This window comes from Sphaeramia orbicularis, chromosome 9 (assembly GCF_902148855.1).
Source record: "Sphaeramia orbicularis chromosome 9, fSphaOr1.1, whole genome shotgun sequence".
NCBI lineage: Eukaryota > Metazoa > Chordata > Actinopteri > Kurtiformes > Apogonidae > Sphaeramia > Sphaeramia orbicularis.
In genome coordinates, this window is record NC_043965.1 from 40,048,457 (window position 1) to 40,063,227 (window position 14,771).

Here is a 14,771-nt window from a genome sequence, read left to right on the forward strand (position 1 = left end):
ACAGCACCTGCTGATGGTTCCATGGACCTGTTTTAGCACACACAGTGACAGGTCTTTTAAAGCTGTGGCACCACGTCTATGGAATGACCTGCCTCTACACCTACGGTCCATGGACTCTGTAGAGAGCTTTAAGAAACACCTCAAAACCCTCCTGTTCAAAAAGGCTTTTTAGTCTCCCACCTGACCCAGGACCACCACAGACTGATTACACTCTATGTATTCATCATAACGTACTCCATGTGTCATCCCCCCCCCAATCTCTCTATATCTCTATCGCTCTCTCTTTTCTCCTCCTTTACTCTCTCTCTTTAACCCCAACTGGTCAAGGCAGACAGCCATCCTTCAGGAGTCTGGGTCTGCTCGAGGTTTCTGCCCGTTAAAGGGAAGTTTTTCCTCGCCACTGTCACCAATCACAAGTGTTTGCCCCTGAAGGATTCTGTTGGGTCTCTGTAAACTTAATTTGATTCTGATTTGAATTGATAAAGCACTTTGTGACTCTGTCTGTGAAAAGTGCTCTATAAATAAAATTTACTTTACTTTACTTACTTTACTCATTGATAGCTATACGTACTGTTAATATTGTTAACACTGTAAACTTGCATTGATTCATATTTTGTCTATTCTTATTTTTGATTCTATTCAGCTCTATTCTTATGCTGCTTTGTAAAACTGCAAAATTTATATTCTATTTTCTTATCTTATTTTTTAGTTTTTGTAATTTTGTATTTGCTCTGTTTCTTATTTTTGGTGGTACTGGTGTTTTTGTTAATATTGTTGCACTGACTGGAGTAGCACTCCTAATTTGTACACAATGACATTCTATTCTATTCTATTCTATTCTATTCTATTCTATTCTATTCTATTCTATTCTATATACACAAGGAAATTGAAGTAAACATGAAACATTTGGACGTTATGGAACAGTGCAGGTTGATTATTAAAAGCGATAAATGCTGATGACAGCAGAGCAAATATATTTTAAGGATGATTTAATGCCTCAAACGTCTGCTAATTCTCACAGGCACCTTGATTTGGTTTTCATGGTACATTTGGTTTTCACACAGGGAATTAAAGTATTGGCAGAGTCTGTAATGAATAAAATCAAACAGTTACCTGACCTCGCTTATTCTACCTTCACAAAACTTTCAAATTGAATATGAGGCTCAGTTTTATTTTTTTCAGTGTGAGTGGAGGGGAATCAAGAATGCCCTCGACAGTCATCTGGCGTGGAGGTGCTTTTTTGGGGTGCATACATTTACTGATAATCGAGCTGTGGAGAGGACAATAGTACGAAGCTGTGTCTTGTTAAGCAAAGATTTGAAACTGTTGTGTTTATAGAAGTGTTTTGTTTGGTCACTAGAGGAATGACTAAAAGATCTTAAATTAAGATCATGCACGCAATTACCCTCAGTCAAGAAAGGGGTTTATGATGTTGTCCCTTAGACTGAAACTGGAAACTGACGCTGTTTGAGTTTTATTCCTATATAAGTACAAAACACAAGCAAGAAAAAAGTGAAACAAATATTCTCGTGAATGATGTCCTGAAGCAACCCTTAATCCTTTATTTATTTGTTTATTCCATCAAAAGTCATCAAAAACAATGGTTATACAATCAAGTACTAACTCCTGTGTGTATCATGTGACTGAAACAGACAGAAAAGAAAACATGGAATGCACTGTTTTTGTCAGTACAATGCCATAGATATTGATGTAAGAACTGAAGTGATTCTGGTTATTATCAAGAAAACCATTGAAAATGGATAGATATCAGTTCTGAAATTAAACTCTTCTAAGATATTTTTGTTTATCATTATATTTGTCCAAACAAATGTACCTTTAGTTGTACCAGGCATTAAAATGAACAAGAAATTGAAGAAAACAAGGGGTGGTCTACTAATTTTTTCCACGACTATATCAAAGTGAATCCTGAATCAGCACGATTGAAATAAAACTTTAAATCTGTACAAGATAAGCATTAAGCTATACACTATATCTATAAATGTACTAGCTTACATGTGGTCATTCATAAGTTTACTTGAATGAAAACTCATCTGCCGACAAATACACTCATACCAGACTGATTCATCGGCATTTCTCTCCCTGAAGATGTAGTTCACAGTTCACTGTTTACAGTTTAATTTTATTAAGGAGTTTGTAACAGAAGGAGCTGAAAATAAAACAATGATATAACTAAAGGCAATGAAAATCTGACTCATTCAAACTGAGCACTTGTTCTGCTGCATTAACTTCACATTTACACCGACAAGTGCTTAAAATAGAAGATGTATCATTAGGGTGCAATTTGTTGGGGGGGGTGGTGGGGATCAACCCCCCTTCTGGTGTTTACATCCCTACCTCTGCTGAATGAATTTCATCCTCGGGGGGGACAACCCTGTCAATGATTAAAAGCCAATTGAAATAACAGGCAGGTTGTGACTGAGTTTTCTTACACCTATATCTTACATTGCTGGCACTAACTTTCATCTGAGCAGAACTGTCTGCAGTCTCAGAATTCGCGAATGTCCCTATGCACATAAATACATCGTATACCTTACCTATCTCTCTCTGTATATAGGTTTGATCAAGTGGTGACACATTTCATGTTCAACAGTCTGTGTCATGTAATCAGAGTAACTTATATGCATGTATTAAACATATTTGAATAGATATGTAGAAGCATTTAAACATTATGTATAACAAAATTTGGGGAGATAAAATTTTAAGGTGAAAAATGTCAAATTACTGCACTGTAACACATGGACTTGAAACGGACATCGGTTTTTTAAGCTTTACGGAAACATTCAAAACATGCAGTTCCAGAAATTGATATCAAGTAGGACAAAACCTTTAAGATATTATATTCAACTATGCTGAAAATAAATTTTGGAGTAAAATATTGAAAAGTCTGTGTTTTATTGACATGAGAATGTAGTAACATGTGGACAGGTTGCCATAGTAACACATTGACGACTCTTTACCATTGTATGCATCACCCAAAATGGATAAAAAGACCATTACTTTCTGGAATTTTTACTCAAATATCTGAATTATAGTAACTTGAAAATTAAAAATTGGTATTTTTGTGGTAACACGTGGGCAGGGTCTTTTTAAGCAACTCACAAATGTTCAAACTCATAAATATCAATAATATTCACAAAATAATGAAAATCTAATACTTGAAACTTATCAATCATCTATATAATCAACAGATTGAATACATTTTCTAATTTTTTTGATATAATTTTTAGCGTCAAATTTGAGCTATGGCTATGGTGTAAAAAGTACAATCGATAAAATTGGTTTTAACTTTTTTACTACAAGTGGTATTTTAAAAGGATAACTGTTCCATAAAATAGAGATCTTTAGCTAAAAAATTAGCCCACTTGATAAATGACGTGTGCAAATTTACTTTTTAATGTTGATGTTCAGCTTGATCAGACCCATATATCAGTAATTGCTTTTCCATTGGAAATCTGTACAAAACTTCCTATATTCCTTCCAATATTTCCTAAATGTCAAAAAACAGAAGTGTGTAATGTCGTTTTGTTCTGTTAAATCACAAATGCGATGATTTGTTCATTTATTATCTCGAGACAGGAGAAGTCATTCCATAAATATGGCGACAAATGCAAATATCACGTTGATTTACAGATATATTCATTATTATTACGCTGGGTTACAAAAAAATGTTTTTTGCAAGTTGTCTAGGTTTTTTCAACTGAATTAGAACCATTTTGCACCGCTAAATCCAAAAATGACATCTGTTTTTCTCAATCAGGTCAGGTTTTTTTGCTAATTTGATTTTGAAAAATTTGATCTTCTCACAAAATTGATGACATTTGTGTGACTTTATCAGTTGATTTTTTTTATATAGTTCTCACCCAAAATAGGTTTTAAGAGAAAAAAAATCATTTTCTAACAGGATTCCTGTTAGGTACAATGGTGTATTCACCGCAGATGTAGCAGAATACGTCAAGCTTATTTTTGCAAGATCTTCTAGTCAAAGCCATTTCATTCACCTGTAATATTAAAAAAACCATTAATCATAAATTGGCAAAAGTAAAATCTTCAGAACTCGTTTATTGCAAGAAATATGAAAGAATTTTGTATCATATGATGTGAAAATGCCCATAAATGTAAGCAAAAATGTTAAAAAGCCAATATGTAGCATAGTTCAGAAAGTTGACCTGATTGAGCAAAATTAATGTGATTTTTGGATTCAGCACACCAAAATTATCCTAAATCAGCTCAAAAAACTTAAACAATAAATTTGTTGTTGACCAGTGTTATATATTACCCCTCTATCCCATACTAAATTAAAAAATGATTAGGTTTAGTGGTGTGTCCGCACATACCGCACCATGTTTCTTTTAAAACTCTTCTTCTTTGCTTGTTGCAACGTCCGTCAACATCTGTTTTTTTTTTTTTGTTTGTTTTTTTCGTCATGTGGCTCTAGTTGCAGAAAAAGGTCTTTCCATTGCAGTTTTGCATGATATACCAAATGCGCTACGCTTGAAAAGCCACGCCTTGCCAGCGTAAAAACTTTTAATTGAAAAATGAGACTCTTTATGAAATTGTCGTTTTTCCATTAGGTAAATTTTTTTACTCGCAAGTTAAATTCGTGCAGTTTTCCGGTCAATGGAAAAGCAACTAGTGTCTCTCTCTCTGTGTCTCCGAAATGTCAGTCAGTACATGCGACATATGCACATCAGGCTATATGAACGTACATCTACAGGCGACAGTGTCCATATTCAACTACATGTCAACTACATTCAACACGTGAAGTCCAACATCAGAGCAAACTGTTTACTTAGTCTAATTAACTGAATTATTTTGACATGAAGTGAACTCTTAATCAATTAGGTTTTATGTTACATTTTACAGTCTGATTGCATTGCCCGTTTGCCATAAATCCTCTCCCATGTTCATGTGATCGACTCTTATCCATGATCGTGAAACTTAGGAAGTCCATCTCCCACATCGCAGGTGTGGCTGTCACATAAAAATTTAATGTTTCATGTATTTTAAGTTGTATTAAAGATGAATGTTCAACTGTTCGACGTGTAAAAGGGTCTACCGTTAACTTAAAAAAGAATTAGGACTGTTGATTGCTTGTTTTTTCATAATAAAAAAAAAAATCGTCCTCTCTGTTTTGTTTTGTTTTTTTTTTTTTGACAAATCGCACCCTGTATATCATCATATTAGACGGTCGACGAATAAGATCTAAATGCGCGTCCTCTCTGTTTTGGTGATCATTCTCAGATGTTGCCGCTGCAGTGAATTCTGGGTTATCATTCTGTCTTCTCCTTTGGTAAAGGATGTGTTCTATGCTTAAGGACACACTAAAGAATCACTGAAGCTCCTTTCCTTTACATTTAAAGAATTTAGAGGACTCTGATCTTGGTGGACGTTGGGATACTTACAGGCCATTTCACCCACTTTTGGAACCTTTTTAAATAAAAAAGGACTCTCATCCATGTTCTCTCCAAACACTATTTTGTGAAGTCATTGTCACTGCGTCCTTCTGTTGATTTATTTCTAAAACTGAGGTTTTACTCGTGTTCCAGAACGATACTGGATGGTGTCAGACCTTTCCCCTGCACTTGAAACAGTGATAATGAAGTGTGAAGATGTGACTGGTGTTAAATTTTATGAAATACACTCATTTGGAATTTGTGGAACTATATAGGCTATTATGATAATTTTCATAGGCATCCAGATTATTTTTACATTTCATTTGCACATTACAGTTTATTATTGCACTTCACTGTTAAACCATTTAGTTCTGTTTGTACTTACTTCTAATTTATTATGTATAGTGTGTTGGCTCATGTGGTCTATTTTTTACTGTAATGCTGTTGCTGCACTGCAGTTTCCCAGACGGGGATCAATAAAGTCTATCTATTAAACTGTCTATCTATTGATAAGTGTCTTGAAAGCCCATATGTGTTGAGATGAGAGAAAAACAGGCAATTCATGTTGGTTCAAGTTCATATTAAAAGGGCACATCATTTATTTTATTTCAGATGTTTCAGTTGCTTGTTAAAGGAGTGATATTTTGCTTTTTTACATGGAATTATGCGTTTTCAAACATTTCCCTGTGGTCTACATAAACTGTAAATGCTCTGCTTGGGTCTGAATTCTTCATTAATTCAACTCCACAGGTCCATCTTCAACCCTATTTCTGAGTAATGACACCAGAAAGGCAGTTTTGAGTGCTGGCCCTTTAAATGCAAATGAGCCACTTCAGGCCCCGCCCCCTCCAGGTTGTTGGCTGTGCTGCTCTGTTCCGTTCAACCAAAAACTGAACATTTTAGGTAATTGGCTCAAAGTTTGGACATATTTTCAGTATGGACTACAAACACTGCTGCTGATAAACAGTTATGTTGTACTCGGAGAAATGTTCATCGGAAGTCTTGACCTTATATGTGCAAATGTTGTGAAGTATCTAGTTATGAAATATAACAAATTAAGCAGGAATTAAAACAGGCTGTAGAAATCCACTCAATTTTTGCCAGAATTAATATAAAGATAGCTTTGCAGCACCTGGAGGGTTCAAATTCAAACTTTATGAACTATTATGTTAGGGTCCAAATACACAAATAAATGAACCAAAGACTAATAAAAATGGGTTTAGAAAAATATGACCCCTTTAACATTAAAAGAGAGTCATAACAAAGCTCATAATTATTCAGAGAAAACATTTTAACTCAGGTCATTTCAGGAATAAGGGTGTGTATTGGCAAGAATCTGGTGATACAATACAAATCACAATACTAGGATCACGATACGATATATCACGATACTATTAACAAGGCTATATTTTTACCACCGCCAAGGAGGTTATGTTTTTGCCGGCGTTGGTTTGTCTGTCTGTCTGTCTGTCTGTGTGCAAGATAACTCAAAAAGTTCTGGACAGATTTGGATGAAAATTTTGAGGAAATGTTGATACTGACACAAGGAACAAATGATTAGATTGTGGTGGTCATTGGGGGGGACTGATCTGCCTTGGTGGAGGTCTGCGCTCTTCAAGTGTTCCTAGTTTTGTTTGTTTTGCTTCTTTTTTTAAAAGATTATTTCCTGGAAAACTAACATCTGCTTCTTTCAGATGGTAAAAAAAATGCTTTTAGGATGCTTGAAATAACCATTATTTAACAAAACAGTGTTATCAATTTCAAAAAACTACATGTGTGACCTGCAATATCACAGTACTACTTTTGTCTTATACAGATAACACAGCAAAATACCCATATCAATGTATTAATGAATGAATTAGTTTATTTTTGGTTTGTATGTTAATCATTGCACTTAGTACAATAATTAATATAAACATAAAAAATGAAAAAGGAACAGGCCAGAAGCAAAAGCTTATTTTTAGCGTATTCTTTTCTCCTGATCCACTGTTTACATTAAATTAAATGTGTACAGCATCCAGCATTCACGTTATAGCAAAAGAATCAACAACCAGTAAAACATATGTACCATCTCAACTTAATTTTCCTGAATGATTTTATACTTTACATTAGAGTAAATTAATACATTTTCCTAAATTCTAGGAGTCACAAAATTTTTGCCAGTACAGCCGTGAAATAGGCTGTGAAATGGGCACTAAATTCTGTTCTAAGTAGTCTCAAAAAGGTCTTAAAATGTCTTAAATTTCACTTGTAGAAACCTGTATATATGCTCTGGGGAAACAGTGGTCCTTCCTAGTGCCCTCCACCCTCCATCCTCCATAAGCCTGATATCACTCCTGTCCCACTGCTCACAGCACTGATACAGTCTGTGGAAGCAGTGGAGCTATGCCGGAAAATTTAATGACAGAATCATCCAATACTCTCTCTCTCACATACACACACGCACACACTGGAGATTAGAGTTGATTAGAAAGGCTGAATTGCTTGGTCCTGGTGGGTTTCTGTTGTTATCTGTTCTACCTGTCAGGGCTGTGGACATTCTGCACATTGTATGTTCACGGTCCGACTGGCAGGGGACAGGTACAGCAGCCCTGTACGAGGATCATGTGTCTCCCATATGACTCTGTGGTATTATTTCTGGTATTTTGAACTCTGTTATAACCTCGTCTCTGATTCTTTGGACAGGTGGGGGAGGTCATCAACACCCTATGTGGCTACAAGACTCTGGAACAACAGGTGAGAGGGAAAAATGATCAGGATCTGTACCACAATGTTAGAGGTCTTAGAGCTGAGTACACAGGTCTGAAATGCACAAAATAGAAAGAAACAGAATCAAACGCATTGGCTAGAATTTACTTAGGGGGTCAAATGAGTGGCCATTTTTGTCAAAAATAAAAAAAAGTTGTAATAAATGTATAGAACTGTGTTGAAATAATGCTAATACATTTGTGCACAGACTACTGATATTATTTGACAGTGGAAGCTATATTTTCAGAAATACTGGATTTTCAATAGCGCGTGTATGTGAAAACTTTTGCTGGTGGACGGACGTGACATTACCCATGATGATCTGGTCAGTACCAGTACTTTAGTAATAAACTTATATACTTACTATTACTAATTATCCTCTTATTCATAAATGTTAGTATTGTGGATCTAAAACAATAACAGCTGACACAAAAACACAAAATGTGGCAGTGGACGGATGTGACATGGTTGTTACAGATCCCATCATACTGATGCTCAGCAGCCATGTCACCGTTTCAACAAATGATCCATGTGCAAAAACTAGTATCAGAATTATTTATTATTACCTCCGCCAAGGAGGTTATGTTTTTGCCAGGGTTTGTTTGTCTGTCCGTGAGTGTGCAACATAACTCAAAAAGTTACGGACAGATTTGGATGAAATTTTCAGGGTTTGTTGGAAATGGGATAAGGAAGAAATGATTAACTTTTGGGGGTGATCGGGGGTGGGGGGGCCCACGGGGGGGCCCACTGATCAGCCTTGGCGGAGGTCTGCGCTCTCCGAGTGCTTCTAGTTGTATAGTTTATCATCATACTAAAGAGTAAATAACAATATAGAATTGTTATTTCTTTATAAAAATGCTTATTATTAGAAAACTGTTGATTTAAAAAGTGACGTGTGACATTCTTAATGTATGTATTGGCGTAACATAAGCAGGATGGATCAGCACCATACTCCATATTGCAACCTGTAAAAATAAAACATGTGATATGTAGTATATAATCTTGTAAGAAAAATTGGGGAATCTGAAAGAATAGAATATTTGTTTTTCAGGTAAATTCAGTTCAAATATAACTTGGCCATTTGTGACATGAAAATATAGCATTAATTGTGATGAAATTGAACATTTTTGAGCTGAAAACATAGTTCATATGACCATCAACATGTTGCAACAGAACTGAAATCCTGTAAATTTGCATTACTTGCATTTACCAACACAAAGTTCCTTTGGGGATTCACTTCTATTGATTTCTTATGCACAAAGACAGAAATAAGACCTCTAAGCAAATTTTAGCCGACATAAATATGAACACCTAACATGATGTGAAAAGACATTGGGGCTCATTCACTAATATCTGCGTGGAAATGTTCACAAAATAAGTGCATACACAAAATTACCGTGGGATTCATGACGCCTGCGCACCTGCCAATTTTGTTCTCACCACCTTGCGTATGTTTGTGAATCAGAATCATTCTACATTGACAGGCGTGTGGTCGCAATTTGTGATTAGCATACTACCACGCCCCCATTTCTCCATATGAGGAAGCTGCTTGCCTAGAGTTGATTATGAATGAAGGAAGCAGTTACGCAAGGAGAGAAGGAGTAAATTTCCCAGTTTGTTAGAAGTGATGGTGCTAAAAGGCAAAAAACAAAAGAACTTTACAACCACAGAAATCGAAACAATTGTGTCCGAGGTAGAAGCCAGAAAAGGAAAACTTTTCAGAGTGTCTCCTCGGGGGTGACGATAGTAAAAAAAAAAAAAAAAAAAAAAAAAGAAGATGCTTGGACCACAATAACTGAGGCTGTCAATGTAGTATCCCAGGAGAGGCACACTGTGGCCCAGGTGAAAAAAAGTGGTTCGACATAAAAGTTGCTGCCAAAAAACGCCTTATGGACCAGAAGAAAAAGAAGGAGACTAGTGGAGGACAAGATCCACCTGATCTAATGCCACAGGATGAGAGAATAGCAGCAATAATTGGACAAACATCCGTTCATGGAATATGTCCATGAAATGTCCTTTGTAAACTAGCACTGTTATCGTTGAATATTTTAATTGTCAAATTGTCAAATTTAATTGTTTAATTGTCAAAATGAGAGTGAAATTGCGTCAATTTCATGGTTGTTGTTGTTGGCAAATATATTTGATTAATGATTTTAAAAATGTTAATTAAATCTCTTTTTAATGAATGTGGTTTTATATGCTCTGCATGTATGTTAAAGGTATGTGTTTGCATTTTCTAAGTCAGTTCAGCCTTCCTCATTTGTGTGTACACATGGTCTGAGGCAGTTGTAAATTTGTTCGCAGAGTAAGAACTAATTTGGGTAAGAAAATATTGATGAATCCCAGATTTTTGCATCAAATGAGTCTAAGCACAGATTTGTGTGTACGTACTGTTTGTGAATGAGGCCCACAGAGGATAGCAGTCAGCTGCTCTGGTATGTGAGGCTTTGTATTTACAGTGGTTGAACGCTGTAAAGCAGTAAACAGTGCTGACTCTGGAACAGTCTTATTGCAGACAGAGCACTAAGTCCATTTCCAAAGACCTAAGACAAAACACAAAACTAAACTTCTATCAGCAGTATGGCATGAAGCTGATAACACTGGCTATGATGAGGCATGTCAGGTCGAGTTTTAACAAGTAGGGTCATATAATGTGTGGTTTTCCTAGTGTTTTTAGGTCGTAGCCATAGATGGTACAGAACCAGTGGACAGAGGAACTGTAACGTCATCCACTGGTTCTTCGTTAATTATTTGAAACCAGTATGTTACAAGTTGACCGGTGCCCTGTTGGCTTTTTGCAGCTGTAAGTGATCATATTTGGACAAAAGTGACAGAGCTGCAGGAACATCAGGGGTCAGAGCCATCTATTCTTTTTTTATTGAACTAGTGAAAAAAGTGTATTTCCCTTTGGGGATCAATAAAGGTCATCTGTATATTTGTGGGTTCGGGGTGTAGTGATACAAAACCCTATCTCACTGACTTCATCAATCATTGCGTAACAGTCATTTTATATTGTATTTTATATAGAACTTGTTAACCACAACTACTGTGGAGATGTCATTTACGGTAAAAATATGTATTATTAAATAAATGCAAACTCCTGTCAGTTCAAGCCTGATGTGGTAGACGTCAGATCCTTCTATTTGAGCAGAGATCTTTAAAAATACACCAGAACTCTTATCAGACAGTTCAAATAAAATGCATGAAACTAGACTTAGGGGGAAAAAAATTAGAATATTTTTTACAAAGACATTGTATGTAAGTTTATAAGAGCCACTGCTTTCTGGAGTCGACCCTAGTGGCTATCAGTGGTATTACACTTTTAATTTACTTGAGCTGAAGTTTTTGATCCTTGGTTTTCAAAAAGAGCCACAGTGTTATTATCCCGAGGCAAGGGGTATTGTTTTTGGTTCGGTTTGTTTCTTTGTTTGCTAACACTATAGCCGCAAATCTAGTGGTTAAATTCATACCAAATTGGGTTTATAGATTGCCAGTGATCCAGAATAGATCTGATTATATTTTGGGAACAGCAGGTCAAGGATTAAATTTTTTATGAATTTTCAAAATGCTTTTTTTATTCCCCATTTATTTATAATTGGTGAAATTTCAAATGTCTGTAGCAGTAAAACTATTGGTTGAATTCATACCAAATTGGGTTTATAGATTGCCAGTGATGCAGAATAGATCTGATTACATTTTGGGAACAGTAGGTCAAAGTTTAAATTTTTTATGAATTTTTGAAATCTTTTTTTTTCCCCATTTACTTCTAATGGGCAAAAATTCACATGTCTATAGCAGCAAAAACTATGAGTTGAATTCATACCAAATTTGGTTTATAGATTGCCAGTAACCCAGAATAGATGTTATTACATTTTGGGAAAAGTAGGTCAAGGTTAAAAAAATTTTATTTTTAAAATCTTTTTTCTTCTCCCATTTACTTATAATGGGTGAAATTTCATATGTCTATAAAAAACATCAATTTTGTTTCACTTTACTTCAAACTTGGTACATATATAGAGGCTATTGATATGCTGACATCAGCACATGCATAGACATGATGACATCAGCTTGATCGATGCTAAAATAAGCTACAATACATGCGAGGGGCGGGGTTTGTTGTACCTGGCATCACTTGTTATGAGCTGTTCCTAATGTTGAGATAAAGGAACCCTTTTAAGCAACGTTTAGGCTTCAGGAACAGAGGGGAGACACTGTCAGCCCTTTTGGTTTTTTGCCATTTCATCAATAGCAGAAATGCATCTGTAGCGAGAAGCAGACAATCACTATCCACTTCCATATGTTGAGAGGGAAGAAACTGAAGTGGGAGGTTTTCAGAACATAAAGGTAACTTTCCACTCCTCTGGTGTTAACAGGGTTTAATAAGAGTTTATTTGTTGCCTAAAATGTCATTCACAACATGCCAATTAGTCAGATTAGGTGTGTTTTGATGTTAACAAGCGGCAAGTAGATTCACTGATGTTTTTTCAGTAATTAATGTGTTTCATCATCCAACACTTTCCATTTTCCCAGAGAAGTGAAACCTTCGGTTTGTGTCTAACATTGGAACTTTGCTGTTGTTTTCTTCCCTCGGTCTGTGTATCAGCGTGAAACCCTGCATGAGTTGATCCATGTGCGAGGCTGCATCCATGCAGTGAACCTCTGGATGACTGACAACATTGGAATAACCATCGCATTCTGCTGTGCCATCGGACTGCCGCAGGTAATTCAAAGCTCAAGGCGCCAAGTTTCTGAAACTGTACTGTGTTTGAAACCTTTTGCAGACATGTGGGTTTCCAGCAGTATTTTAACTGGAAACTCCCAACTTCTTTTGAAAGTTCTGCAAACTCATTCACATTTCAATTTCTCTCATAGCATCACTGGCTGGCAAAGCGTTCATGCTTTCTGTGGTGCATAAAAAGAATAAAGAAAGAGCCAGAATCAGAATACTTTATTAATCCCAGTGAGAAATTATTGGGTGTTAGAGTCGTTCCATTCAAGTATAATAAAAAGTAACAGGAAAGAAGTGATCAATACAACAGAAAAGAAAAAAATATATATAAAGCTCTAAATATACAATATGTACTAGACAGTATATTATCTATATGATATTTAAAGAAATAAACATAAATAAGTGCAAAAATATTGTTATATTATTAAAAATTAGGTGGTTATAATGAGGAAAACAACACAGAACACTGGACTGAAATAACCTGGTTCAACAATATCTATAAACTAGTGGAACAGAGGTTTATTTTACAAGTTGCAAAACAAAAACACTGAAAATGCTGCATTTAAAGATAAAGCACAAATGAATAATTTAATAGAATTTAATGTTGTGGTCAAGGTGGATAAATGAAACAGTTTTATATTCATTCAACCTTTTTGATATATTAAAACACTCCATTAAGACACAAAATTAGAACAGCAATTTGTACAATGTGTACTAGATAATATATTATCAATGCAATAATTAAATAAATATACATAAGTGTGCAAAAGTACTTCCCACTGTAAGATAAAACTGAGGCCGGGTGTTGTTTGTTCCAGTTTCTTAGAGGTTGATTAGTTCATACCTTTATTCTGTTTCTTTCTGTACATTTTTCAACCCTACCAGACAGTAATGCCACATTTCCACTGAGTGGTACCAGCTCGACTCGGTTTGGCCTTTTTGCGTTTCCATTATGTAAAGGGACCTGGAATCTGGTACCTGGCACTAGTTTTTTGGTATCACCTCCGCCGAGGTTCCAAGCAATACTAAACCGTGACGTATAACACTGCAGACCACTGATTGGTCAGACACTCGTCTCTGTGACCCGCTGTTTTACAAAAAACAGATGCGGAAGTTGACAGTAAATATAGCGGTACATTAATCCACATGATAACAGCCCAAAACTACACCATGGTTGGTTGTGGAGATTCAGTCTTTGGTGGCTGACGTAAAAATTCAGACGAGACAACACGCAACAAGCGAGTTTTCAGCAACTCTCTGAGCAGACGACACGGAAATAACGCGCCGCATCGTTTTGACGTCCAGGTACTGTAAAGTGGGTAGTATCCTGTAATGGAAACGGTCTCCAGGAATACCGAGCCGAGTCGAGCTGGTTCCATGTAGTGGCAACGCGGCATAAGACTAACTACAGTAATTACTTTTTAAAGCAGATGTATCTGTCGCATTAGGTTTGTCCAGGTTTACTGCTTAACCATATATTTTTATAAAGTCAACTCCTTCACATCCTGTTAATACCCCCCCGAGCGAAACATTTTATGTGAAGCATATGGTGACGAAGAAATGAAAAGTGCCGTTATTATCTAAAGAGCATTCCATATACTTAATGAATGACTTTTCTTCGGATCATTAAATTTTTATAAAGTTTTCAGTGTGAGTTCTTTACCATCTGTGCTGAAAAGTTTGTCATAAAATCCAATCACTCTACACCCCCATTTGCCAGATTGAAATGGGCTGCAATGAGCTATCAAACATTTGCTAAATGTGATAAGGAAGTGCCACAGAGCAAAAATCCACTCCTGACATGAGGCAATAATTCAATAAAACATTATAAACACAGTTGCTGGATACTTGATAATGTTAAAGAGTGTTTGAACTGAGAG

General features: G+C 35.9%; 1 protein-coding gene across 1 annotated transcript in view; it reads left to right on the forward strand.

Annotated features, from left to right (window-relative positions):
- Positions 1-14,771, forward strand: part of LOC115426322 (tetraspanin-15) — a 38,917-nt gene that overhangs the window by 17,392 nt on the left and 6,754 nt on the right. Inside the window, exons 6-7 of the mRNA XM_030144362.1 lie at positions 8,100-8,150; positions 12,766-12,882. Coding sequence (XP_030000222.1) covers positions 8,100-8,150; positions 12,766-12,882 — 168 coding nt within the window. The remainder of the gene's footprint in view (positions 1-8,099; positions 8,151-12,765; positions 12,883-14,771) is intronic.